The sequence below is a fragment of the Gadus chalcogrammus genome, chromosome 4 (genome assembly GCF_026213295.1).
Source record: "Gadus chalcogrammus isolate NIFS_2021 chromosome 4, NIFS_Gcha_1.0, whole genome shotgun sequence".
Lineage (NCBI taxonomy): Eukaryota > Metazoa > Chordata > Actinopteri > Gadiformes > Gadidae > Gadus > Gadus chalcogrammus.
This window is the reverse complement of record NC_079415.1, coordinates 1,889,841-1,914,840: the sequence shown is the minus strand read 5'-3', so window position 1 is coordinate 1,914,840 and position 25,000 is coordinate 1,889,841. Positions and strand designations below refer to the sequence as shown.

Genomic DNA, 25,000 nt, shown 5'->3' with positions numbered 1-25,000 from the left:
ACATTATTAGTGTAAAGTGGGGATGCCATCCCAACGCCTGGGCCTGTGTTTCTCTCTTGATGAAAGCCTCCTCCTCCTTGTTTGATTTAATTTACTGCCCCCCCCCCCCTGCCTTTCCCCCCAACGTTACCACCACCACGTATGTCGTAAATCATATTCCGTATTACAATAAACTGCTCGTTAGAGGATAACCATCATCTGCTTTAATTTTTCATAATAGCATCATGAGCCCAAAACGATTTGAGGTGTAACTCCAATAAGATCACACGGCACCGTAGACGGATAGGAATTCTCAACGACTCCTTGTGGAGCTCATACACACAAAGGCACACACACATACACATACAAACACGCACACACGCAGGCACAAACACAAACACACACACACACACGTACCCACAAACACACGCATTCACACACACGCACATAGACATCCACAAACACACGCATTCACACACAAACACACGCACGCACACCGACACACAAACGTAACCACATTAGCGATACACCCAGCTGTTGCTAGTGTGTGCGTCCTTGCGAAGCTACTTGTTAAAGGCAGCCAGGTGACAGAGATCTGCAGTCTGTCGCCTTCACAGCGTGAGGGTAAACCCGCAGTAACCCACGCCTCCACCAGCCACCGTGTGCAACCTGTATCCACAAAACAACGGACTGCACAACGCCTTTGGCTTCGTTAGCCTGTCGGAGCTAACGAGCTCCATCCGTTATGCACGTTGTGTGTGTCGATGAAAGTTAATTGTGTTCCCGTGGCCCGGTAACCTTTTGGCTGCAACGGACATAACGAAGGATGAGCTGTCTTTATTCAACCTGAAAGACCACCCTTTGGGCCTCGTAACCTTTCCTCTTCAGACTCTGGTACCTTTGGTACTCTCTCCTCTCCCAACACAGACTCTTCCTCCATCAATACTTGATGTCCTCAGCCAGGCGTAGGTTGGCAGCCAGCAGGTCCCTGGTGCTCGAGTTATATAAGGGCTTCCTGGCCGACCGGCAGAGCTATGAGTAATGTCTGTTTTACCCACTATAGCATCTCGCTCGGCCCATCTGTCTCTCTCTCTGTCTCTCTCTCTCTCACACACACACACACACACACACACACACACACACACACACACACACACACACACACACACACACACACACACACACACACACACACACACACACACACACACACACACACACACAGTGAGGTGCTGACACTATCCTCTCCAAACACAGGAAGTCGAGGGCGGAGAGAGAGAGAGAGTGCGCGCGCGCGCGAGAGAGAGAGATAACGAGGCAGGTGAGGGCGAGAAAAAGCGAGCAAGAGAGGGAAAGCTAGAGGAACACACATGAGGGAGATATTGATGGAAGGAGAGAGTCACAGATTGACTGGAGAGAGAGAGAGAGAGAGAGAGAGAGAGAGAGAGAGAGAGAGAGAGAGAGAGAGAGAGAGAGAGAGAGAGAACTGACCAGAATGTGCGAGGGAGGTTGCGTTCCGGAACACAAGAGGAAAGGAAAGGAGAAGGAAGGGCGAGAGGGGTGCAAAAGAGAGAGAGAGAAGAGAGAGAGAGAGAGAGAGAGAGACAGAGAGAGAGAGAGAGAGAGAGAGAGAGAGAGAGAGAGAGAGAGAGAGAGAGAGAGAGAGAGAGAGAGAGAGCGAGAGAGAGAGAGAGAGGGAGAGAGACAGAGAGAGAGAGAGAGAGAGAGAGAGAGAGAGAGAGGCAGAGAGAAGAGAGAAAGAGAAAGAGAAAGAGAAAGAGAAAGAGAAAGAGAAAGAGACAGAGAGAGAGAGAGAGAGAGAGAGAGAAAGACAGACAGACAGACAGACAGACAGACAGACAGACAGACAGACAGACAGACAGACAGACAGACAGACAGACAGACAGACAGAGAAAGAGACAGAGACAGAGACAGAGAGAGAGAGAGAGAGAGAGAGACAGAGACAGAGACAGAGACAGAGACAGAGACAGAGAGAGAGAGAGAGAGAGAGAGAGAGAGAGACAGAGACAGAGACAGAGACAGAGACAGAGAGAGAGAGAGACAGAGAGAGAGAGAGAGACACAGAGACAGAGACAGAGAGAGAGAGAGAGAGAGAGAGAGAGAGAGAGAGAGAGAGAGAGAGAGAGACAGAGACAGAGACAGAGACAGAGAGAGAGAGAGAGAGAGAGAGAGAGAGACAGAGACAGAGAGAGAGAGAGAGAGAGAGAGAGAGAGAGAAGAGAGAGAGAGAGAGAGAGAGAGAGAGAGAGAGAGAGAAGAGAGAGAGAGAGAGAGAGAGAGAGAGAGAGAGAGAGAGAGACAGAGAGACAGAGAGAGAGAGACAGAGACAGAGAGAGAAAGAAGTGTTTGTGGAAGAATTAAAGAAGAGCCGAGACAGAACGCCGAGGGAGAGAACAGCCTCCAAGATGATTTGATATTCGGTTTGGTGCAGCATACACACTCGGCCTTTGTAAGCACGGAAAACAGATACTAACAGATACGGCTATCAAGGCAGAGGAGCTGAGAGACCTGGACTACAAATCATTCGGCATTAAAGAGGGTATAAAACGAGAGAAAGGTTTGTTCAAAATATGGCGTCGCTGAGATGAATGGTCATTTCTCCCAAATGAATGTTTTACTGATTGAAACACAGACCGAGGGCAAAAGACGGATTCATCCAAGCAGTGGAGCCATATTCGAAAGGGCTCATTTGAAAGTAGTTGAGCGTGAGGGATTCAATGGCGTGGATCACAAAGGAGCTCATTGTGAAATAAAAAAGAGTTTCATTGACACTTTGAAATACATTTTACACTTTGTGAGCAGTTTGTCGTTCCGTGGCTGCAGTAGGCCAGTTAGCTGACAAGCTAGTGTTGACTAAACGTGATACTATCTAGCCAACTAGCTAGCTAGTAGGACCATGGTTGCCATGGCAAGTGTGCCAGCTAGTTGCTTGCTTATTGAGCAAGAGACAAAAAGTACATCATTTGTATAAATGTCTATTTATAAAACAGTTATGCTTGCTCAGCATTTAAGTGTCTTAAGTCGTACATTTTATGTTAGGTATTTTAGCCCCTTTCTGTTCTCTAGGATGGAATTGTGCAACTAATATTTTGCCTGAGGGCAGTCTGGCCTCTCCTAGCGTGAAGCCTAAACGACTAGCCCAATGATTATTTTATTATGTTGGTGTTGGGATACATCAAATATAGATGTGATGCTCCCAGGAACCATTATGCTGGACTCTGGGGTTGTGAGAGGATACGTGCACATTTTAACACTTGTGTATGCACAAGCTTTTGCATGAGGGTGTGCATGTGAGCGAGTGTGCGCGTATGTTTGTGTGTGTGTGTGCACGTGGATGTTCTATGTGCGTGTGCTTTGTGTGCACCTGCCGTGCAGCTCTGTGAGTGTGCTTAAGAAGCAGGTTTCTGGGACAGATAAAATGACGTCGTCTCTCCGTTACTGTCTCTCGCCCCGACCCCTCACTCAATCTTACCAAGTGTGTGTATGTGTGTATGTGTGTGTGTGTGTGTGTGTGTGTGTGTGTGTGTGTGTGTGTGTGTGTGTGTGTGTGTGTGTGTGTGTATGTGTGTGTGTGAATGTGCGCACACCAGTGTGTGTATGCGTGTGTGCATGTGTGAGTGTGCTCACACGTGTGTGCGTGAGCGTGCGTGTGCGTGCGTGTGTGAGCGTGCATGTGTGTGTGTGTGTGTTTGTGTGCGTTAGCAATAACAAAGGGAGACAGGAAGACGGGGGAGAGAGAATTAGGAGTTGATCTACCGTCTGACAAACGTCTCAGCGTCTCCTCTGGGACTGAGGTATAAAGTAACCCACTTCTCTGTCCAATCACAATGCCTCTCTCTCTCTCTCTCTCTCTCTCTCTCTCTCTCTCTCTCTCTCTCTCTCTCTCTCTCCTCAACACCTTTGTCGTAGCCTTTCTGGGCCAACACACATACATACATACATACATACATGCATAGGCACACAGGTACATACAAACACACACACACAGAAACACAAACACACACACACTGAAACATGATCTATTGTTTGTCCCTTACTAAAGTATTATTGCAGTTCTGATTTTGATGTGAGTGGTAGTAACGGCTCAATTTCCCCAGGGGCGAGGGATACTATCTATCTATCTTTTAATCTATCTATGACTGACATCGCGATACAGAGACAAGCTAGAGAAAACATGCCAAGACGCAGAGAGAGAGAGTGTGTGTGTGTGTGTGTGTGTGTGTGTGTGTGTGTGTGTGTGTGTGTGTGTGTGTGTGTGTGTGTGTGTGTGTGTGTGTGTGTGTGTGTGTGTGTGTGTGTGTGTGTGTTTGTGTGTGTGTGTGTTGCTGTATAATGTCTCGGTTAAAAAGATAAAAGTATTTGACTCGAGCCTTTTATCTTTTGTTCGACAGAAATCCCTTGTCTGATTCATCCCAAGATGAGAGGGGAATTGGAGTACAAGTGTAAGATTGACTCTGTGTGTGTGTGTGTGTGTGTGTGTGTGTGTGTGTGTGTGTGTGTGTGTGTGTGTGTGTGTGTGTGTGTGTGTGTGTGTGTGTGTGTGTGTGTGTGTGTGTGTGTGTGTGTGTGTGTGTGTGTGTGTGTGTCAGCGAGAGGGAAAGTACTGATAGCGCACAGGAATGAACAAATTGGAGGACAGAGAGACACTTCACCAGAAGTGAAGAGGAACATGTGAAAGCAAAGCCGAGTGTGGACGCATTTCAAGGGAACAACAACTTCAACACAACACACCCAGAGTGTCCACATTAACGGCGTTACCTTGAAACAGAAAGGCCTTGCTCTCATTGTTCGGGCCCTGCGCTTCATAAACCCCCGCATAAGACTCCCCCAGATGAAACTCCGCAAACAGGTCGACACTGAGCGCGCGGTCGACTCCCGCACCCAGACCTGGAGGGGGGAGGGGGGAGTAGGGGGGACAGGAGGGGAGGGAAGGAGAGAGATGGCGTTAAGGTTACATTCAGGACCACAGACAGCGACTCGACGAGGACGACTAAAACACTTTAGGGAGAGCCTGGAGGTGTGTGTGTGTGTGTGTGTGTGTGTGTTATGTGATCCGAGAAGACCCTATCCGCGGGGGTCCCGACCACGACAGCATTATACCGGGAGAATAACGCCGCATACTCACCGGGGAGCACTCCTCCGAGCACGCAGGGGAAAAATAAAAGTTTGAATAGTCCCATTTTTTAAAAATGAAATGTAAGAAAAATCAAAATGAAAAGAAAAACAATTAGTCCATGCTCTGCTTGACCCGTTTAAAATAATCGTTGTGGCGCCTGTAATCTAGCCTCTATATATAACCCGGTGGACCAATCAAGAGAGCTTCACCGAAATTCGCATCGTCGAACCGGGCACAGCGCCAGGACTCCACGCCCGTGGTGGACCGGAGGTGTGCGGGGAGTTGAAGTCACAGAGGAGGTTTTTTTGTCGGTGTTGTCGGCAGAGACCAAAAAAAGGCGGTGAAACGGACGAGATGACTTGACGGCGCCCCGGTGAGATGGACCACTGCGAGAGGAGGCGGCGGCTGGCGGGAGTATCGTCACTCACTCGAGCCTCCCACTGTATCGCAGCCTGAGTGGATGCCAATGTGAAACCGCTACCTGTTCGCCCGCCCCCTTGTGGCCGGATGCGGTCAGTCCCGCTCTAAGATGCAGAGCGTCACACTATTATAGTGTCACACGTAAACTCCACGACCCAGCCTCTTTAAAATAACTCCGTTGAGTTAGATTACAATTTTCAATACTGCTTTTACTACATTTTAAACGCGCTTTCAAAGGTGAAAGCCTGTGTATGTGCAAAACCGAGATCATTACAATCGATCAGAAGTTTCTGTCTTGATGAATAAATGTAGGATTGTACGAAATCTGTGTAGGCTGAATGCAAAGTAACTCCACTGCAGGGAGGTTGGGTTGCCGTGGGCACTGTGATGTGTGCGTTGGCAGGCGTTTGTGCACAGCACACGTTCACACGAGCACATGCTCTCACTATTGTCCGTGGAAGTGAACACGTTGACGCGGCTGCCCTTGGGAATGTGTAAAGGCGGAGGTTGGGTTGCCATGGTAGCTGTTTATGTAGGCTTTGGTGCACGTGTGTGCGTGTGCGTGTGTGTGTGTGTGTGTGTGTGTGTGTAGGGGGGAGAGGGAGGGATGGCTCAGGTAGGGGTGACACCTCATTGGCCTTGGAGCTGTACAGGGTCCCCCCCCCCCCCCCCCTATGCTCGCGCTTGGCGCATTGTGGTGGTGGGCTAGAGCGAGCGGCTTGAATTCAAATATTGAATGAAGGACTGAAAGTGAAGTCAACTGAATGCATCCCCATTGATGCCGCATCATTCTTCACAGCACAATGAATGCAATGGCACTCCTAGAGAGAGAGAGAGAGAGAGAGAGAGAGAGAGAGAGAGAGAGAGACAGAGACAGAGACAGAGACAGAGACAGAGACAGAGACAGAGACAGAGAGAGAGAGAGAGAGAGAGAGAGAGACACAGAGAGAGAGAGAGAGAGAGAGAGACAGAGAGAGAGAAAGCTCTCTCATCCCAAATGTATACTCTGTCCTACCTAAAGATGATGTCAGCTTTTCTCCGATAGCGCATCAGCACTATCCACTCTGTGTGGGAAACCATTATAATGATGAGAACTTTCCACTGCAGAGAGAAACCTGTGGCCATAGAGTAAGGGCTAGTCTGACGCAACTAAACAAAAATAAATCCACTGAATTGGCATTTCTACAATTAGATCCATGGATTTAAATTGACCCAGGGGTATTACACAATCAAAAGTATACAAAAGGCGAAGAATTTATTCTATGATTTTTTTTTTCTCAACAGTTAAATAAACCATTGTGTAAATAATTTATTTCTTAATATATATTCTTGATGGTGAAAACGAGGGACTGCCCAGAAGGAAATTCACAATAGAAGTCCAACAGAAACACAGGGACTAGTTGTGATGCAGCACCATTGTTGTAGTTTTCCCTCTTTCCCAATTTCTCTATAATACCGTTTATCTTCTGTCAACTTGTGTTATTCTGGTTATTCTCAGACCTTCATTATTTATTTTAATTCGAGAATCCAACAAGATGCATTTGTGTCAAAATGACCATATGGATTGTTATGATTGGATAGCGGCTCTATGGTGGATTTCTGTATTTGTGAATGGAATAAATATTGAACATTTGAGCATATAGTGTCTCATCCTTTGATTGAACTTTGCTGCACTCCCTATCAACATCAAATCAATTTAAATGAAAAGTCAATCATAGCATTGACGGAGATCAGTCCGTAATTTCTTGTGACAAAACGACTTACAGAATAATGCCGTCTGGTAAAACGACAAACAGATGATGGTAGACATATTTATGAACAGAGATATAACACAGAGTTATAGTGCCACCTAGTGTACATCTAACTTACTGCATTTATAACCATAGCTTCTTGCATTAGCTTAGTGCTCCAAGCAGTGCTCAACGATTGTTATTCTTAGGCTTCATTCTTTCTTTCTTTCTTTCTTTATAATTCTGCACAATAAACTGTTTGTGTGTATTCAAGTTCTCAGTTTTGCTTTGTATGCCACTGAGCCCTCACCTGTACACTCTACCAGTTTACCTGACGTTTGGAAATCCTCTTTTTGACAAGAAAGAAAACATTTTTTAAGTTCTTCCAAACCTTGTTTTCCAGTTCTCTGTCCACACTCCTCATTTTATCCTAGTCAAGTGTGATAGATAGTTGATACTGGTCCGGGGGTTTATGCTCTGGTATGGTGTTTTTCTGAACAGGCCCTAGCTAACCCCACCCAAGGCTTCTTCTCTCCCCTCGTGGTCTTCGATGACTGAAACGATGTCATCTAAACTGATCTCGCTGTCTTGCTCCTCCCCCAGCCCATGCCATCATACACGGTCAGCGCAGTAGGCCCCTCCCCTTTCTGCCCCTGGATAATGAAGGTCTGATGATTTCCCTTTAGACTACAATGGTACACATCAAATTACAATTAAAGCCTAGAAAAATGTTGAGGTGTTTAATAATAAAATTGATTCGGTAATACTGCCACTCACAGCTAAGCTACTCGTTTGGTTGACCGTTATTATGGTTGGGGTCAGTAGAGGGCGCTATAGACCTATGTATAATGTGAAGATTTTAAAAAATCCACCCTCCCAGGCCACGTCAGGGATATGTGTTGTATCATAGTTTTGTGTTTATTTGTGTCCTGAAGTTGTGTTTTGGTGGTTTTATTCGAGAAATTATCTAATTGACGTGATCATAAGCATACAGACAAAAATGGCTAATCACACACAAACACACACACACGCGCACAAGCGCACACACACACGACCAATCACGTATGTGTGTGTGTGTGTGTGTGTGTGTGTGTGTGTGTGTGTGTGTGTGTGTGTGTGTGTGTGTGTGTGTGTGTGTGTGTGTGTGTGTGTGTGTGTGTGTGTGTGTGTGTGTGTGTGTGTGTGTGCGCGCGCGTGTGTGTATGTGTGTGTGTGTGTGTATATAGGAGGTGCGTGACCCAAGTGAATTTACTATTTAACTTCATGACCTAAAAACCTTAAAAGCTTTCGTTATCGCCCGCAGCACAGGGCGAGGCGGGTCTGAGTATCCAACACTAACGTCAACAATGTTGAAACCGGTCTGGTCGGACGAGACAACTGCTTCTTCATTGCACAGAAATAGTCAAAGAAAAAAGAATAACATGTTGTCTTCAGACTCTACTTGGAATGACGTTTACAAGTCAGTAGAAATATATAGGACCACACATCGTGTGTGCGTGTGTGTGCTTTCGTGCGTGTGTGTGCGCGCACGTGCATGTGTGTGCCTTTCTGATTGGATTTCCCTGAAAGAACTGACTTGGAGGGAGCGGGTCCTGTGAGTTTCGAGAGAATCAGTACTTGGACCCTTATTATTGTATTGAAAAGCTCCCAATAAATCCAAAAATGTGTGTTTTCGTAAACCACAACTCGAACATTGTGATGATACATATTGGCTAAAGGTGAAGTTAGCATCATGTTCTCACCTGAGAGATGTGTCTTCTTTGAAGCTGAAGACATTTTTGTCCATGGTAACTCCACTGCCCTAAATGGATACCCAAATTCACAATGCAATTATGCAATTAACTTTATACTAACCATCTCCTTAGAAGGAAAGCTGTAAGGCCTCTTATTATAAGCATGGTCCTTGTCAGAGTCCAATGGCATCTGTAAACCAAACATCATTATTGCGCCATCATGTTTAATATGCAAAGGTTTACCACTTGAAAAAGCGATCCGGGTTGGATTCAGAATGACACAGTACCAAACTAAACCTACTGCAGGAGCCATAAAGACACATGAAGAACTTAGCACTGACCACTGTGCAGCTTGAAAGTCTCCTTTTTCGTGCAATCCTGAAGACAGGTGGGACATTGTCTCGGAGGGTTGATTTTCCTTCCTCCGTAAAGTGGGCGAACTTCCTCCCATACCTGCAATTAAAACACCAGAGCATTACATTTATTACCAGGTCTTATCCCAAATTCCTGATAATACATAAATAAATACATATTATGTTTATAGCACTGCAGCATACCCTTCCAGCCCAAGGTTTTCCACCAGGACTACACACCACCACCGTCTCAGGAAAGACATGTCATGCTAAAGAAAGATGTTAGTCAAAATGCATTCATTTCCTTATAGTATATTTACGGATTCTGTGTTTCATAATAAAAACAGCTAGTGTTGTGATAACCCTGCTTATTGCATACACTCTGAATACTCACAATTTTTAAGTAAGCGTGATTTCATTCAATTTGGATATGTTTTATTATAGTTTGGGAAGTACCATCTGCAGCCTACACATTGGCCCTGAGGCAGTACTCTCAGTAACTGCTACATACTTAAGACCCACCTCTTCTCCTTGGCATGTATTTTAAGCTGAGCTCGACACCTTGACTATAAATTCTACTATGTTATTTTTTCTTCCTATGTTTGTTATTTATTGTTTATTATTTGATCTGATATTATTAAAGATGGACTTGACATAATACTTACAATACTGAAGTCAAAAGTAGCCTCTGTGGCAAAATACCAGGCGTACTGTAATGAGAGACACATGTGAGACATATTTAACATGAGACAGCTTTGTCATTACTGAGGAAGTACTCACACAATGAAATGTGAAGGGGTGACGCCAAAAGGAAGTTATCTGACTGCAATGTTTCAGGACGGGACTGGGCGGTGGGCGTATATTCTGTAGCGTTTTTGTACATATAATTATTAGTGTTATAATATTTATTATATGGTTGCATACTGCCTTCTTTATAAGGCATTGCTTGTTTAAATAACAGCAAATAGAAAAAAGACCGATCTAACCGTATATAAAGGTATAACAGGTTATTGTTAGTGTGATGGTCTAGAGCAGGATAACAGCTGACCGATATAAAGTTACAACAGCTTATTGTTAGTGCGATGGTTCAGGGTAGGATAAGATCTAACCGTATATAAAGGTATAACAGGTTATTGTTAGTGTGATGGTTTAGAGCAGGAAAACAGCTGACTGATATAAAGTTATAACAGCTTATTGTTAGTGTGATGGTTTAGAGCAGGAAAACAGCTGATATAAAGTTATAACAGCTTATTGTTATTGTGATGAGCTCCATGTAACGACCCGCAATACGCATATCCAATGACATTACTAAACAAGTTACAACTAAGTGTTGGTCTGCGGTGACATGCAGTAACATAAAGTTGGCTCAGTGATCCGTGTGTGTGTGTGTGTGTGTGTGTGTGTGTGTGTGTGTGTGTGTGTGTGTGTGTGTGTGTGTGTGTGTGTGTGTGTGTGTGTGTGTGTGTGTGTGTGTGTGTGCGTGTGTGCGTGTGTGTGTGTGTGTGTGTATATTGGGTTTTCTGGGGAAACACATTCGGTTTCCCAGACACGTGACACGCACTGAGAAGGGCGGCGTCATATCGGTTCAGTTCAGTTGATTCCGCATCTGGTCGCAGTCGCACCGAGGAGCCCTGTTTCAACCTCCAAACTTTATACCGTATGGACGCATTTTAATCACGGAGTAGATAACGTAAGTTGGGCCGATAGTTTACTAGCGTTTATATTGTCTTTAGGTTACTGGTATATAATAATGAAAAACCGGTTAACTACCGTTTATATTTTCTTTTGTAACGCAAATCAGCATATAAATGGTCATATCCGCACATAGCCACAAGGGAGTAGGACTAGCCATATTCGAGGAAGCCGGAGGCGGGCACTCTGATTACACCAAAGCCAATCAGAGCACGTTAAACGTCATAGAGGGTGCGCCTACTCCGTATCTACAGAGAGAGCAGGCACTCTCGACGCCACTTCGACCTGGGCGGGACTTTACGACCTGGGCGGGACTTTACGTCCTACGTCACTCGCTATGGGTTTGCATGTGTGCGCGTAGCCGTTTGTCTCAGGGATCTGTGCACGAACTCCAGTTTGCACTACAGATTACGAGCGTCAGTGTCATACGCGACGGAGGGTGGGTGACATTCCTACAGTCTGTGATGATAGGCTATATTTCTACAAATTACTTAATATTACTAGCGATTAACATGACGAAACAACACGAACTAAGCTAACATTAGACTATAGCCATACCAGATAACGCCATACCGGCTAACCCTAACTATTTATATTAAACTCTGAACCATTTTGCAACAGGCAACTGTGAGTTGGTGCGTCTTATTGCTTCCCACGTCTGCGTCTGCGTCTTTCCCACTCCTGGCTAATAGTTTCAGCTTTTGTACTCTATATCAGAAATGATCACCCTGCTGTACCACACTGCTGACTTGTTGATGTTTTGTGAGCACTCACGCATTTCTCTAGGTATCTTAAGTTTCCTACTGGAGTCATCAAAACTTTGGACTTTGTTATTGTAAGAAATATTGTGTTGCAAAAACACTTGTGTCTTATCCGTTACCCTAACATTAACCCCAGTAACATTTCTTCATCATAAACTACAAGTTACGCAAAATGGCATACAAACATCCAGTCCAATATGAAAGAAAAAAGCTAGCTTCATTAAGGAATCGAACCCCTTATCCCCGCATTAATGAGTTGTTCTCTGACCACTAACCCATCAGGTCTTAGTACATGCGATTCAAGAGTTAACCACTTGACAATCTTTAAACTTCGGTTGCCTAGAAATTGTAAAGACAGTGATGTGTGTACATTGTGCGAGTATCCGTCACTCGCGATGTGTGTGCAGTCCAAAATGAAAGAAAAGACCTTGCATCACTAGGGAATCGAACCCCCAATCATCAGTTGGTCGTTGGTAACTGTAAACAAAGAGATCGCATTTTGATTAACTGCTAACTAACAAACGGGTTTATGCGTTCACTGAACAAAGATTATGGAAATAAAAGACCACATTTCCATCAGAAAAATCATCAGAACCGTTATTACCAACCCATAGACACTAAAGCCAAAACCTTTCTCACATGCACGCCATCGCGTGTGACGGCTATGCGCACACATGCACACCCATAGCGAGTGACGTAGGACGTAAAGTCCCGCCCAGGTCGAAGTGGCGTCGATTTAGAGAGTCCCGAGAGGGAGCAAGCCAGAACGGGTTAGACCGGAGCTCATGTATTAAATGAGCTACGCCCCAGGCAGGGCATCCACGGATGCATCTCCATGCGTGCATATACAATTCCCCGCCCTTTGCTTCATAGAGATTCAAGCAAACCTTAACTAAATAAAGTGAGTTAAAAGCGATCCTGATTCGGCAACCTTTTCTAAAAGAAAACGACAGTATATAACAACTAGAAAATGCATTTCCTGCCGAAAAAGTCTGTGATTGCTGTAGTAGGCCTACAAAGTGGGGTTGAAAATATTTTTTAATAAGGCCAAATAGATTAAGACATAAAGAAACGTTAAGTGGCTTAATCAAGTGAATGGATTTGAACAAAAGTCTAAATGTTGTAAACAATGTAAACTAAGAAAAAAACTAGAACTGCAAGCAGTTATGCAGGGGTCCAAGCGATGTGCATTTCGTCGGCACAACGCGAAGCATGTGTTCAAAACGCTACCCTGAACCTGTGGATACAAAGGATTTGACTGTGGTAGGAGTAGCGAGAAGTCAGTGTAGCGTTTTTTTTTTTTGGACTCGATCCGATGTCTAATTTTGGATTTCTTTGGATTTTTGATTTTCCACGTCTAATTTAGCTCATAAACCAATATTCAAAACGCTACCGTTTCGTCGTCGAAGGTCGGATCAAGAAACCTGTGGCCATAGAGTAAGGGCTAGACTGACGCAACTAAACAAAAATAAATCCACTGAATTGGCATTTCTACAATTAGATTCATGGCTTTAAATTGACCCAGGGGTATTACACAATCAAAAGTATAAAAAAGGCGAAGAATATATTCTATGATGTTTTTTTTCTCAACAAATAAACCATTGTGTAAATAATTTATTTCTTAATATATATTCTTGATGGTGAAAATGAGGGACTGCCCCGAAGGAAATCACAATAGTCCAACAGAAACACGGGGACTAGTTGTGATGCAGCATCATTGTTGTAGTTTTAGCAAATCCCTCTTTTCCAATTTCTCTACCGTTTATCTTCTGTGAACTTGTGTTATTCTGGTTATTCTCAGACCTTCATTATTTATTTTAATTCGAGAATCAATCAAGTTACATTTGTGTCAAAATGACCATATGGATTGTTATGATTGGATAGCGGCTCTATGGTGGATTTCTGTATTTGTGAATGGAATAAATATTGAACCTTTGAGCCTATAGTGTCTCATCCTTTGAATGAACTTTGCTGCACTCCCTATCAACATCAAATCAATTTAAATGAAAAGTCAATCATAGCATTGACGGAGATCAGTCCGTCATTTCTTGTGACAAAACGACTTACAGAACAATGCCGTCTGGTAAAACGACTAACAGATGATGGTAGACATATTTATGAACAGAGATATAACACAGAGTTATAGTGCCACCTAGTGTACATCTAACTAACTGCATTTTCTTACATTAGCTGAGTGCTCCAAGCACTGCTCAACTATTCTAAGGCTTTATTCTTTCTTTCTTTCTTTCTTTCTTTCTTTCTTTCTTTCTTTCTTTCTTTCTTTCTTTCTTTCTTTCTTTCTTTCTTTCTTTCTTTCTTTCTTTCTTTCTTTATAATTCTGCACAATAAACTGTTTGTGTGTAGCACAGGGCGAGGCGGGTCTGAGTATCCAACACTAACGTCAACAATGTTGAAACCGGTCTGGTCGGAACGAGACAACTGCTTCTTCATTGCACAGAAATAGTCACACAACAAAAAAGAATAACATGTTGTCTTCAGACTCTACTTGGAATTAAGTACTTGGACCCTTATTATTGTATTGAAAAGCTCCCAATAAATCCAAAAATGTGTGTTTCGTAAACCACAACTCGAACATTGTGATGATACATATTGGCTAAAGGTGAAGACAGCAGATTGCACCAGAGACTTTACATGCAGTAGCATCATGTTCTCACCTGAGAGACGTGTCTTCTTTGAAGCTGAAGACATCTTTGTCCATGGTAACTCCACTGCCCTAAATGGATACACAAATTCACATAAGTACAGCTCTGATGGTGGACATTGTCTTTGTATGCAATTAACTTTATACTAACCATCTCCTTAGAAGGAAAGCTGTAAGGCCTCTTATTATAAGCATGGTCCTTGTCAGAGTCCAATGGCATCTGTAAACCAAACATCATTATTGCGCCATCATGTTTAATATGCAAAGGTTTACCACTTGAAAACGCGATCCAGGTTGGATTCAGATTGACACAGTACCAAACTAAACCCACTGCAGGAGCCATAAAGACACATGAAGTACTTAGCACTGACCACTGTGCAGCTTGAAAGTCTCCTTTTTCGTGCAATCCTGAAGACAGGTGGGACATTGTCTCGGAGGGTTGATTTTCCTTCCTCCGTAAAGTGGGCGAACTTCCTCCCATACCTGCAATTAAAACACCAGAGCATTACATTTATTACCAGGTCTTATCCCAAATTCCTGATAATACATAAATAAATACATATTATGTTTGTAGCACTGCAGCATACCCTTCCAGCCCAAGGTTTTCCACCAGGACAACACACCACCACCGTCTCAGGAAAGACATGTCATGCTAAAGAAAGATGTTAGTCAAAATGCATTCATTTCCTTATAGTATATTTACGGATTCTGTGTTTCATAATAAAAACAGCTATAGTTGTGATAACCCTGCTTATTGCATACACTCTGAATGCTCACTATTTTTAAGTAAGCATGATTTCATTCAATTTGGATATGTTTTATTATAGTTTGGGAAGTACCATCTGCAGCCTACACATTGGCCCTTAGGCAATACTCTCAGTAACTGCTACATACTTAAGACCCACCTCTTCTCCTTGGCATGTATTTTAAGCTGAGCTCGACACCTTGACTATAAATTCTACTATGTTATTTTTTCTTCCTATGTTTGTTATTTATTGTTTATTATTTGATCTGATATTATTAAAGATGGACTTGACATAATACTTACAATACTGAAGTCAAAAGTAGCCTCTGTGGCAAAATTACCAGGTGTACTGTAATGAGAGACACATGTGAGACATATTTAACATGAGACAGCTTTGTCATTACTGAGAAAGTACTCACACAATGAAATGTGAAGGGGTGACGCCAAAAGGAAGTTATCTGAGTGGTAGTCACGTGGTAGTCACGTGACTGCAAAGTATCAGGACGGGACTGGGCGGTTGGCGTATATTCTGTAGCGTTACGCACGCGCACGTATGGGCGTGTTTGGCAGAGCAATGGGCGTGTCTGGCAGAGCAATGGGCGTGTTTGGCAAAGCAATGGGCGTGTCTAGCAGAGCAATGGGCGTGTTTGGCAAGTGGCTCAGGCTGCAGATAGTCTCAGGCTGCAGATGCGTCACAGACAGAACCTCATTGCTCGAGCCTACCTGCCTTTCCTCTTCCGCATCAACTCGATCTTTCTCGAATTCCACTTTTAAATCCTTTTCTCTGACTGACTTATTCTAGGAACACTTCAACCTCCGTTTCTTCACTGGTATTTATACTTTTTTAATTTTATACCATACCTAACCGCATTTTAATCACGTAGGCCTAATAGAAAATACATTTTTTGTACATATAATTATTAGTGTTATAATATTTATTATATGGTTGCATACTGCCTTCTTTATAAGGCATTGCTTGTTTAAATAACAGCAAATAGAAAAAAGACCGATCTAACCGTATATAAAGGTATAACAGCTTATTGTTAGTGCGATGGTTCAGGATAGGATAAGATCAGACTGATATAAAGTTATAACAGGTTATTGTTAGTGTGATGGTTTAGAGCAGGAAAACAGCTGACTGATATAAACTTATAACAGCTTATTGTTATTCTGATGAGCGCATGTAACGACCCGCAATACGCATATCCAATGACATTACTAAACAAGTAACAACTTGCGGGGGACACTCTAAATCGACGCCACTTCGACCTGGGCGGGACTTTACGACCTGGGCGGGACTTTACGTCCTACGTCACTCGCTATGGGTTTGCATGTGTGCACTCCCTTGCACTACAGATTACGAGCGTCAGTGTCGTACTCGATGGAGGGTGGGTGACATTCCTACAGTCTGTGATGATAGGCTATATTTCTACAAATTACTTAATATTACTAGCGATTAACATGACGAAACAACACGAACTAAGCTAACATTAGACTATAGCCATACCAGATAACGCCATACCGGCTAACCCTAACTATTTATATTAAACTCTGAACCATTTTGCAACAGGCAACTGTGAGTTGGTGCGTCTTATTGCTTCCCACGTCTGCGTCTGCGTCTTTCCCACTCTTGGCTAATAGTTTCAGCTTTTGTACTGTATATCAGAAATGATCACCCTGCACCAGGGCCGTCGATAAGGGGTGAAAGGTGATGACGATTCAGGGGGCCCACAGCCCAGGGGGGGCCCACAAAAAAAAAAAAAAAAAAAAAACTTTTTTTATTCTAAATTACCATTATATCACCAGCCCATAGTACCCCCCCCCCCCCCCCCCCCCCCCCCCCCCCGTCAACAATTCAGCGCAGGGGGGCCCATCAGTAAATCTTGTCTAGGGGCCCAGGAATTGTAGCAACGGCCCTGCCCTGCACCACACTGCTGACTTGTTGATGTTTTGTGAGCACTCACGCATTTCTCTAGGTATCTTAAGTTTCCTACTGGAGTCATCAAAACCGGTTAACCACCGTTTATATTTTCTTTTGTAACGCAAATCAGCATATAAACGGTAATATCCGCACATAGCCACAAGGGAGCGGACTAGCCATATTCGAGGAAGCCGGAGGCGGGCACTCTGATTACACCAAAGCCAATCAGAGCACGTTAAACGTCATAGAGGGTGCGCCTACTCCGTATCTACAGAGAGAGCAAGCCGAAACGGGTTTAGACCATAATATGTCCATGGTTAGACCGGAGCTCATGTATTAAATGAGCTACGCCCCAGGCAGGGCATCCACGGATGCATCTCCACGCATGCATACAATTCCCCGCCCTTTGCTTCATAGAGATTCAAGCAAACCTTAACTAAATAAAGTGAGTTAAAAGCGATCCTGATTCGGCAACCTTTTCTAAAAGAAAACGACAGTAGCCTATATAATAACTAGAAAATGCATTTCCTGCCGAAAATGCTTTAGTTTTGCTTTAGTAGGCCTACAAAGTGGGGTTGAAAATATTTTTTAATAAGGCCAAATAGATTAAGACATAAAGAAACGTTAAATGTCTTAAATCAAGTGAATGGATTTTCACAAAAGTCTAAATGTTGTAAACAATGTAAACATACACACCATTTAAGAAAATGTAAATGGTTGGAAACAAATAAAGTGACAGCTGAGTGGAATCGCAAGGCATAAACAAAAATGTAAAATGAATTGAACTGAAGAATCTGAACGGTGAAATGTATGGCCCTGTTCTGCTTGTGTGTGCAGGGCCGGCGCTGGACGTTTCGGAGCCCTAGGCGACTCGAAATCAACTTGCGCCCTGGACAGGTCTTGCGAGCGGGGGGGGGGGGGGGGTGCTACGCTGACGGTTTCGGGCCGCCCTGACAATTGCTCACGCGCCCCCTCGCTTCTCCGTTCGCGTCGTATATTTTAATTGATATATTTTTTAATTAAGGGCGCCACCAGAGGGCGCCCCCAACGCATTTGTCGCCCTAGGCGGTCGCCTAGCTCGCCTATGCCGATCGCCGGCCCTGTGTGTGTGTGTGTGTGTGTGTGTGTGTGTGTGTGTGTGTGTGTGTGTGTGTGTGTGTGTGTGTGTGTGTGTGTGTGTGTGTGTGTGTGTGTGTGTGTGTGTTAAGAGAATAGCGAGCCATTGCGTGATTAAAAGTAGCCCAATAGTATGGGGTCAGAGCAGTGTCATTAATAATGAATGCACAGAGAAGGATTCGCTAATGTATTTTGTGATTTATATATGAATTACTCTCTTCTCACAAATACATTTCATGGAGGAGAAAGGGATTGTTGCCCGCGATTGTCTCCCGCCGGAGCCTCGCTGCCGAGGGACCACCACCTCGGCAGCAGGCAAAGGGCAGCGGGCAACGGGCAGCGGGCAGTGCTTAGGCACCACCGCCTCCTGCAGCGCCGAGGCGGTGGTCCCTCGGCCGCGGGCAGCGGGGCTCAAGCGGGAGTCAATCCCTTTCTCCTCCATGTCGTGGTTCATGTACTTCAGGGAGTCAAAGCCAAAGTTCCTTTCCCCCAATTCCTTCTCAACCATGGCTGAGATAACCCCCACTACGAGTCTCGTTGTAGAAATACCGGAGACGAGAGTCCGACGTGTTATGCGCCATCACACCAACAGCAGAACGGTAATCCAACTAACAAAGAAGTGTACAACAGTTGGGTTACAGTTCTGGAGCGCTATATCTTAATAATATCATATAATACATAGATATCTATATCATATAATACATATTATCACGGCCAAAAGCTGTGTGCGCCTCCAGACGATATTATGAATCAAAAACGAAGTTCGTCCACGTCCACGTCAATCTGAAGTAGACTGAACCGCGACATGGAGGAGAAAGTGATTGTTGCCGTTTGCGGACTCCAAGTCCCGGTACTTTCACAACGAGACTCATAGTGGGGGGTTGTCTCGGCCATGGTTGAGAAGGAATTGGGGGAAAGCAACTTTGGCTGTGACTCCCTGAAGTCCAGATTGACATGGAGACATGGAGGAGAAAGGGATTGTTGCCCGGGATTGTCTCCCCCCTGAGCCCCGCTGCCAGAGCACCACCACCAGGGGGCACCACCACCACCACCGCTCATGTTAATGTTAGAAAACCTCATAAAATGAAAAGTTCATGCAATGGGACCTTTAAATATTTGTGCGGAGCGCTTGTGACTGATCAGAGAACTTAGCACTGAAAAAAAAAAAATAATAATTAAAAAAAATGATATTGCGAACAATTTTTTCGTCTCAACTACGTATTTTGTCAGGTTTTAATATTGCGATATTTCGTGGCACGAGATATCGTCACACCCCTACCGTTCGGTACTCAAGCAGAATCGACAGAAACAATATGGAGTTGTGTTTGTGTCCAGGTATCAGTCTACTATGGATGAGGAGAGAGAGGAGGGGGGTTCAGGAGAGGAGCAGCAGAGAGCCGACTCCCCTGGACCCAGCTGTGTCTCCATGAAGAGTGGCTGGTCTATGGAACATCCTGTTATGTTTAAAGATGGAAATCAGTCTATAGAGAAGAGGTGAGGATTTATCAGAGATCATAAAGATACAGCTTCTATCAAACGTCCATAAATCCTGGTTCTTGTTTATCTAGAAGAGTCCAACAGCAGAGAGCAGACTCCCCTGGACCCAGCTGTGTCTCCATGAAGAGTGGCCACTCTAGTATGATTATACCATTTAACTTTAAAGATGGACGTCCCTCCAGAGAGGAGAGGTAGGGGTTTCAAACAGACAATGAAAACAGACCAGTTGGCTGTTATCAACCTCTACTGATAATGATGTCTGCAATTCAGGGGAAATATAATTGTGTGTGTGTGTGTGTGTGTGTGTGTGTGTGTGTGTGTGTGTGTGTGTGTGTGTGTGTGTGTGTGTGTGTGTGTGTGTGTGTGTGTGTGTGTGTGTGTGTTGAAGCCCAGAGCAGCAGCAGAGAGCAGACTCCCCTGGACCCAGCTGTGTCTCCATGAAGAGTGGCTGGTCTATGGAAGTACCATTGGAGGAGGAGCAGAGGAGGCGCGCCATAGAAGGAGTGGTGGACATCACAAAGCTCTGCCTGATGGAGATGAACCAGGAGGAACTGGCCGACGCACTGTGGGGCGGTAAGAGACTCTTATTTTGAAGACAGAAAATACTCTTATTTGGCAAACAGAGGAGTAAGAAACTTAGTATAAATAGACTTTCAGGTTATATGGTTTGATCCAGATATGTAGGGTTATTGTGGAGGTATCAGGTTAAATGGTTTGATCCAGATAGGAAGGGTTATTGTGGGGTTATCAGGTTAAATGGCTTGATCCAGATATGTAGGGTTATTGTGGAGGTATCAGGTTAAATGGTTTGATCCAGATATGTAGGGTTATTGTGGAGGTATCAGGTTAAATGGTTTGATCCAGATATGTAGGGTTATTGTGGGGGCATCAGGTTAAATGGTTTGATCCAGCTATGTAAGGTCAGTGGGGGTATAAGGTTAAATGGTTTGATCCAGAGATGTAGGGTTATTGTGGGCGTATCAGGTTAAATGGTTTGATCGAGATATGTAGGGTTATTGTGGGTCTATCAGGTTAAAGAAGGTTAAACATTATACTGCAGATCAATAGCAGAATAACTCAGTTGAAGAGCTGCAACGCTGTCTAGCTATATCAGCATAGCAAGTCACTTTACAATGATTCAGCATCATTATTACTATCATAAGACTAATCATATTGCTGTGGAAATAACAAAATAGTCCTGAACTTTTTGAATCTGTAACATGCTGTCCTTGTCACGACCAGCATCCCCGACCAGAAGTAATGAAACCTCTAAATATCATGAAGTTGATCTACCTGGAAATATTGACCTGGTTCCACGGATGTCACCTTCCACTAACTGATGTCTTCCGTTGTTTTCTCTTTTAGGATCTGATGCTGTCAAGTGCCAACATAAAATAAAGTCTCATCTGAAGAAGAAGTTCAGGTGTGTGTTTGAGGGAATCGCTAAAGCAGGACATTCAACACCTCTGAATGACTTCTACACAGAGATCTTCATCACAAAGAGAAGCAGTGGAGAGGTCAACAAGGAGCATGAGATCAGACTGATTGAAACAGCTTCCAGGAAACCAGCCATGGAGGAAACACCAATCAGATGTGATGACATCTTTAAACCCTTACCTGGACAAGGTCAACCAATCAGGACAATAATAACAACTGGAGTGGCCGGCATTGGTAAAACCGTCTTAACACAAAAGTTCACCCTGGACTGGGCTGAAGGCAAAACCAACCAGGACATACACTTCACATTTCTCCTCACTTTCAGAGAGCTGAATTTACTGAAAGGGAAGTTTAGCTTAGTGGAACTTCTTCATCACTTCTTTATTGAGACCAAAGAAGCAGGAATCTGCAGATTCGACCGGTTTCAAGTTGTCTTCATCTTGGATGGTCTGGATGAGTGTCGACTGCCTCTGGACTTCCAGAGCAGCCCGATCTGTACTGATGTCACAAAGTCCACCTCGGTGGACGTGCTGCTGACAAACCTCATCAGGGGCTGCCTGCTTCCCTCTGCTCGCATCTGGATAACCACACGCCCTGCGGCAGACAATCAGATCCCTGCTGAGTGTGTTGGCATGGTGACAGAGGTGAGAGGGTTCACCGACCCACAGAAGGATGAGTACTTCAAGAAGAGATTCAGAGACGAGAAGCTGGCCAGCACAATCCTCTCCCATGTCAAGAAATCACGAAGCCTCCACATCATGTGTCACATCCCAGTCTTCTGTTGGATCACGGCTACAGTTCTGGAGGACCTCTTCAAAACATCCCAGATAGGAGATGAGATACCCAAGACCGTGACTCAGATGTACAGCCACTTCCTGAGGGTTCAGTCCATACAGGGGGACAGGAAGTATCATGGGAGAGCTGAATCAGATCCACAATGGAGTTCAGAGAGCAGGGAGATCATTATTTCTCTGGGAAAACTTGCTTTTAACCAGCTGGAGAAAGGCAACCTGATCTTCTACGAGGGAGACTTGGCAGAGTGTGACATCGATATCAGAGCAGCCTCAGTGTACTCAGGAGTGTTCACCCAGATCTTTAAAGAGGAGTGTGGGCTGTACCAGGACAGCGTGTTCTGCTTTGTCCATCTGAGCATCCAGGAGTTTCTGGCTGCCCTTTATGTCTTCTGGTCCTTTATCAACACTGGGGTCAATCTGCTCTCAGAAGAACCGCCAACCTCCGGTGAAGATAAACTCAACCTCTTCTACCAGAGTGCTGTGGACAAGGCCTTACAGAGTGAGAATGGACACCTGGACTTGTTCCTCCGCTTCCTCCTGGGCCTCTCTCTGGAGACCAATCAGATTGTCCTAAAAGGTCTTCTGGGACAGACAAGAAGTAGATCAGGGACCAATAAGGAAACGGTGTCTTACATCAAGAAGAAGATCGGTGGATGTCTCTCTCCCGAGAGAAGCATCAATCTGTTCCACTGTCTGAATGAGCTGAACGACCGTTCTCTAGTGGAGGAGATCCAACAGTCCCTGACATCAGGAAGCCTCTCCGCAGAATGTCTCTCTCCTGCTCAGTGGTCAGCTCTGGCCTTCATCTTACTGTCATCAGAAGAGGAGCTGGAAAAGTTTGACCTGAAGAAATACTCAGCTTCAGAGGAGGGTCTTCTGAGGCTGCTGCCAGTGATCAAAGCCTCCAAAACATCTCTGTAAGTTCACTCATAATAATGTATGACAATACACAACACAATATACCTGATAGTAGAATATATAAGTTATAACTAAAAAAAACATATCTGTAGGTTCACTAATAACATGCATTACAATACACAAACAATATAAATAATACTAGAATATCAAACGAGTATTGATTAAAAATAAAACATTTTCAAACACTACTTAACGATTTACAATTGTACACCCCATAGATAATTAACATTTAAATATCCCTTGTTTTAGATATTTATTCACAAAAATAAAGTGAATACAATTAATACGTTAATACAAGTTACTTTAATCACAGTTCCTAACATGTTCTGTTCATTGTGTGTGGAGGGTGAATGGCTGTTATCTGTCAGAGAGATGCTGTGGAGCTCTGGCCTCAGTTCTCAGCTCCAACTCCTCTAGTCTGAGAGAGCTGGACCTGAGTACCAATGATCTGCAGGATTCAGGAGTGAAGCTGCTCTCTGCTGGACTGGGGAGTCCACACTGTACACTGGAAACGCTCAGGTCAGTTTGAATCAATGGTCAAATAGTTACACCACAAGTTCCACATCAGAGGACGTTGAACAGATTTACCTCCATAAAGTTAACAGGTCTAAATAAATAAGTAGAATATATCCTCTCAGGGCTCAAGACACATTATCTACTGGTGACACTAACTTTTCCATTTGGTGGCACCCTAACAAATACGCACCCCCTTAATAGACGTGATAATGTCCTTAGTCACTTACCATCCATCTGTGTCCATTCATGTGAACAGATTCAGTCACTTTAAATCAATTGTTAATGTTTTGATTGCATAGGGTGGGTATTGCCAAAGAAGTCACGATTCGATTCGTATCACGATTCACATGCCACGATGCGATTCTATCACGATGCATCGCGATACTTGAATTATTGCGATGCATTGCGATGCATTGCGAATTTTCACTGAACACTGTTAAAAAAAAATTAAGCCATTACCAGTGGCTGACTGGCTGTGTATGATCTGGATAGTGTGTTCAATTGATAACTCAAAGCAACTCAATTCATACATAGCTGTATTTATTGAAACGACTATTACTGGATACACTGACAAGAAGTGCTAAGGATCTATAAAACTTAAAATAACAAAATAAGGATAATCAGTGCCGTTTACATGGCCTCAGTGGTCCTTTAAACCAATGAAATGAAAACATTCAAACATTTCCCCTTTTGGAAGTAGCTGCCATTATAACAACAATATCATTTCATAAACATAAGAGGACAAACTGATGCCACAAAAAGTGAATAGCCTTTATAAAACTATATAAAAAATAAAAAAAAATTTTTTTTTTTATTATTCATTTTTTTAAATTAATAATCGATTCTTGGCGTCAACAATCGATGCAGTAGATCGTGAAAATTAGAATCGCGATGCATCGTCATGACGATTATTTGGCACACCCCTAATAGGGGGTCTTTTTCCGTTTTTACCGCCAGCGCCTCGACATCTCTTTCCTCAACAATCACCTCATCATCCTCCTCCTCCTCAATCAAATACCTACTCATAATAACCGGCTTCTGATTGGATAATATACTCCAATTAGGATTTAACGTCTTCTCTTGGTCGTCCAGAATAGTGTAATTTTTCACATGCTCTTTAATAGCGCTAGTGCTGCTGTGACATTTCAATGAAACTTTTCACAAAGTACAAACCAGTGTTTTAGTTTTCTGATCAGAGCAATGTGTCTTCATGGGAACTTAAGTGGGTCGTGTTTCCAATTCAAACCCAGTTACTAACATGTTGTGCTTATTGTGTGTGCGAAGGCTGAATCGCTGTCATCTGTCAGAGAGATGCTGTGAAGCTTTGGCCTCAGTTCTCAGCTCCAACTCCTCTAGTCTGAGAGTGCTGGACCTGAGTTTCAACGATCTGCAGGATTCAGGAGTGAAGCTGCTCTCTGCTGGACTGGGGAGTCCACACTGTACACTGGAAACTCTCAGGTCAGCTTTACTCAATGGTCAAACAGTTACACTTCAAATTCCACAACAGAAGACATTGAACTGATTTACCTCCAGTAATAGTTTGTGTGTGTGTGTGTGTGTGTGTGTGTGTGTGTGTGTGTGTGTGTGTG

The 25,000-nt window shown here is 43.9% G+C and overlaps 2 protein-coding genes across 5 annotated transcripts in view; one reads left to right on the top strand and one right to left on the bottom strand.

Annotated features, from left to right (window-relative positions):
* The window catches only part of nell2b (neural EGFL like 2b), a 54,653-nt gene extending 38,947 nt beyond the window's left edge, over positions 1–15,706 (bottom strand). Inside the window, exons 1-10 of the mRNA XM_056588726.1 lie at positions 15,516–15,706; positions 15,055–15,119; positions 14,839–14,950; positions 14,619–14,687; positions 14,481–14,539; positions 10,018–10,062; positions 9,557–9,621; positions 9,341–9,452; positions 9,009–9,189; positions 4,759–4,887 (exon numbers count right to left, since the gene is read on the bottom strand). Coding sequence (XP_056444701.1) covers positions 4,759–4,887; positions 9,009–9,042 — 163 coding nt within the window. The 5' untranslated portion in view covers positions 9,043–9,189; positions 9,341–9,452; positions 9,557–9,621; ... (4 more) ...; positions 15,055–15,119; positions 15,516–15,706. The remainder of the gene's footprint in view (positions 1–4,758; positions 4,888–9,008; positions 9,190–9,340; positions 9,453–9,556; positions 9,622–10,017; positions 10,063–14,480; positions 14,540–14,618; positions 14,688–14,838; positions 14,951–15,054; positions 15,120–15,515) is intronic.
* Positions 15,707–15,882: 176 nt separating this feature from the next.
* Positions 15,883–25,000, top strand: part of LOC130381627 (NLR family CARD domain-containing protein 3-like) — a 15,975-nt gene continuing 6,857 nt past the window's right edge. Inside the window, exons 1-8 of one of the 4 annotated variants that reach the window (XM_056589321.1) lie at positions 16,009–16,042; positions 17,971–18,030; positions 19,585–19,743; positions 19,818–19,937; positions 20,135–20,319; positions 21,112–22,894; positions 23,241–23,414; positions 24,696–24,869. In XM_056589321.1, coding sequence (XP_056445296.1) covers positions 19,598–19,743; positions 19,818–19,937; positions 20,135–20,319; positions 21,112–22,894; positions 23,241–23,414; positions 24,696–24,869 — 2,582 coding nt within the window. In that variant the 5' untranslated portion in view covers positions 16,009–16,042; positions 17,971–18,030; positions 19,585–19,597. Of the gene's footprint in view, positions 16,043–17,970; positions 18,031–19,584; positions 19,744–19,817; positions 19,938–20,134; positions 20,320–21,111; positions 22,895–23,240; positions 23,415–24,695; positions 24,870–25,000 lie in introns of all 4 variants that reach the window. The other 3 variants (XM_056589319.1, XM_056589318.1, XM_056589320.1) reach the window with 3 other exon arrangements.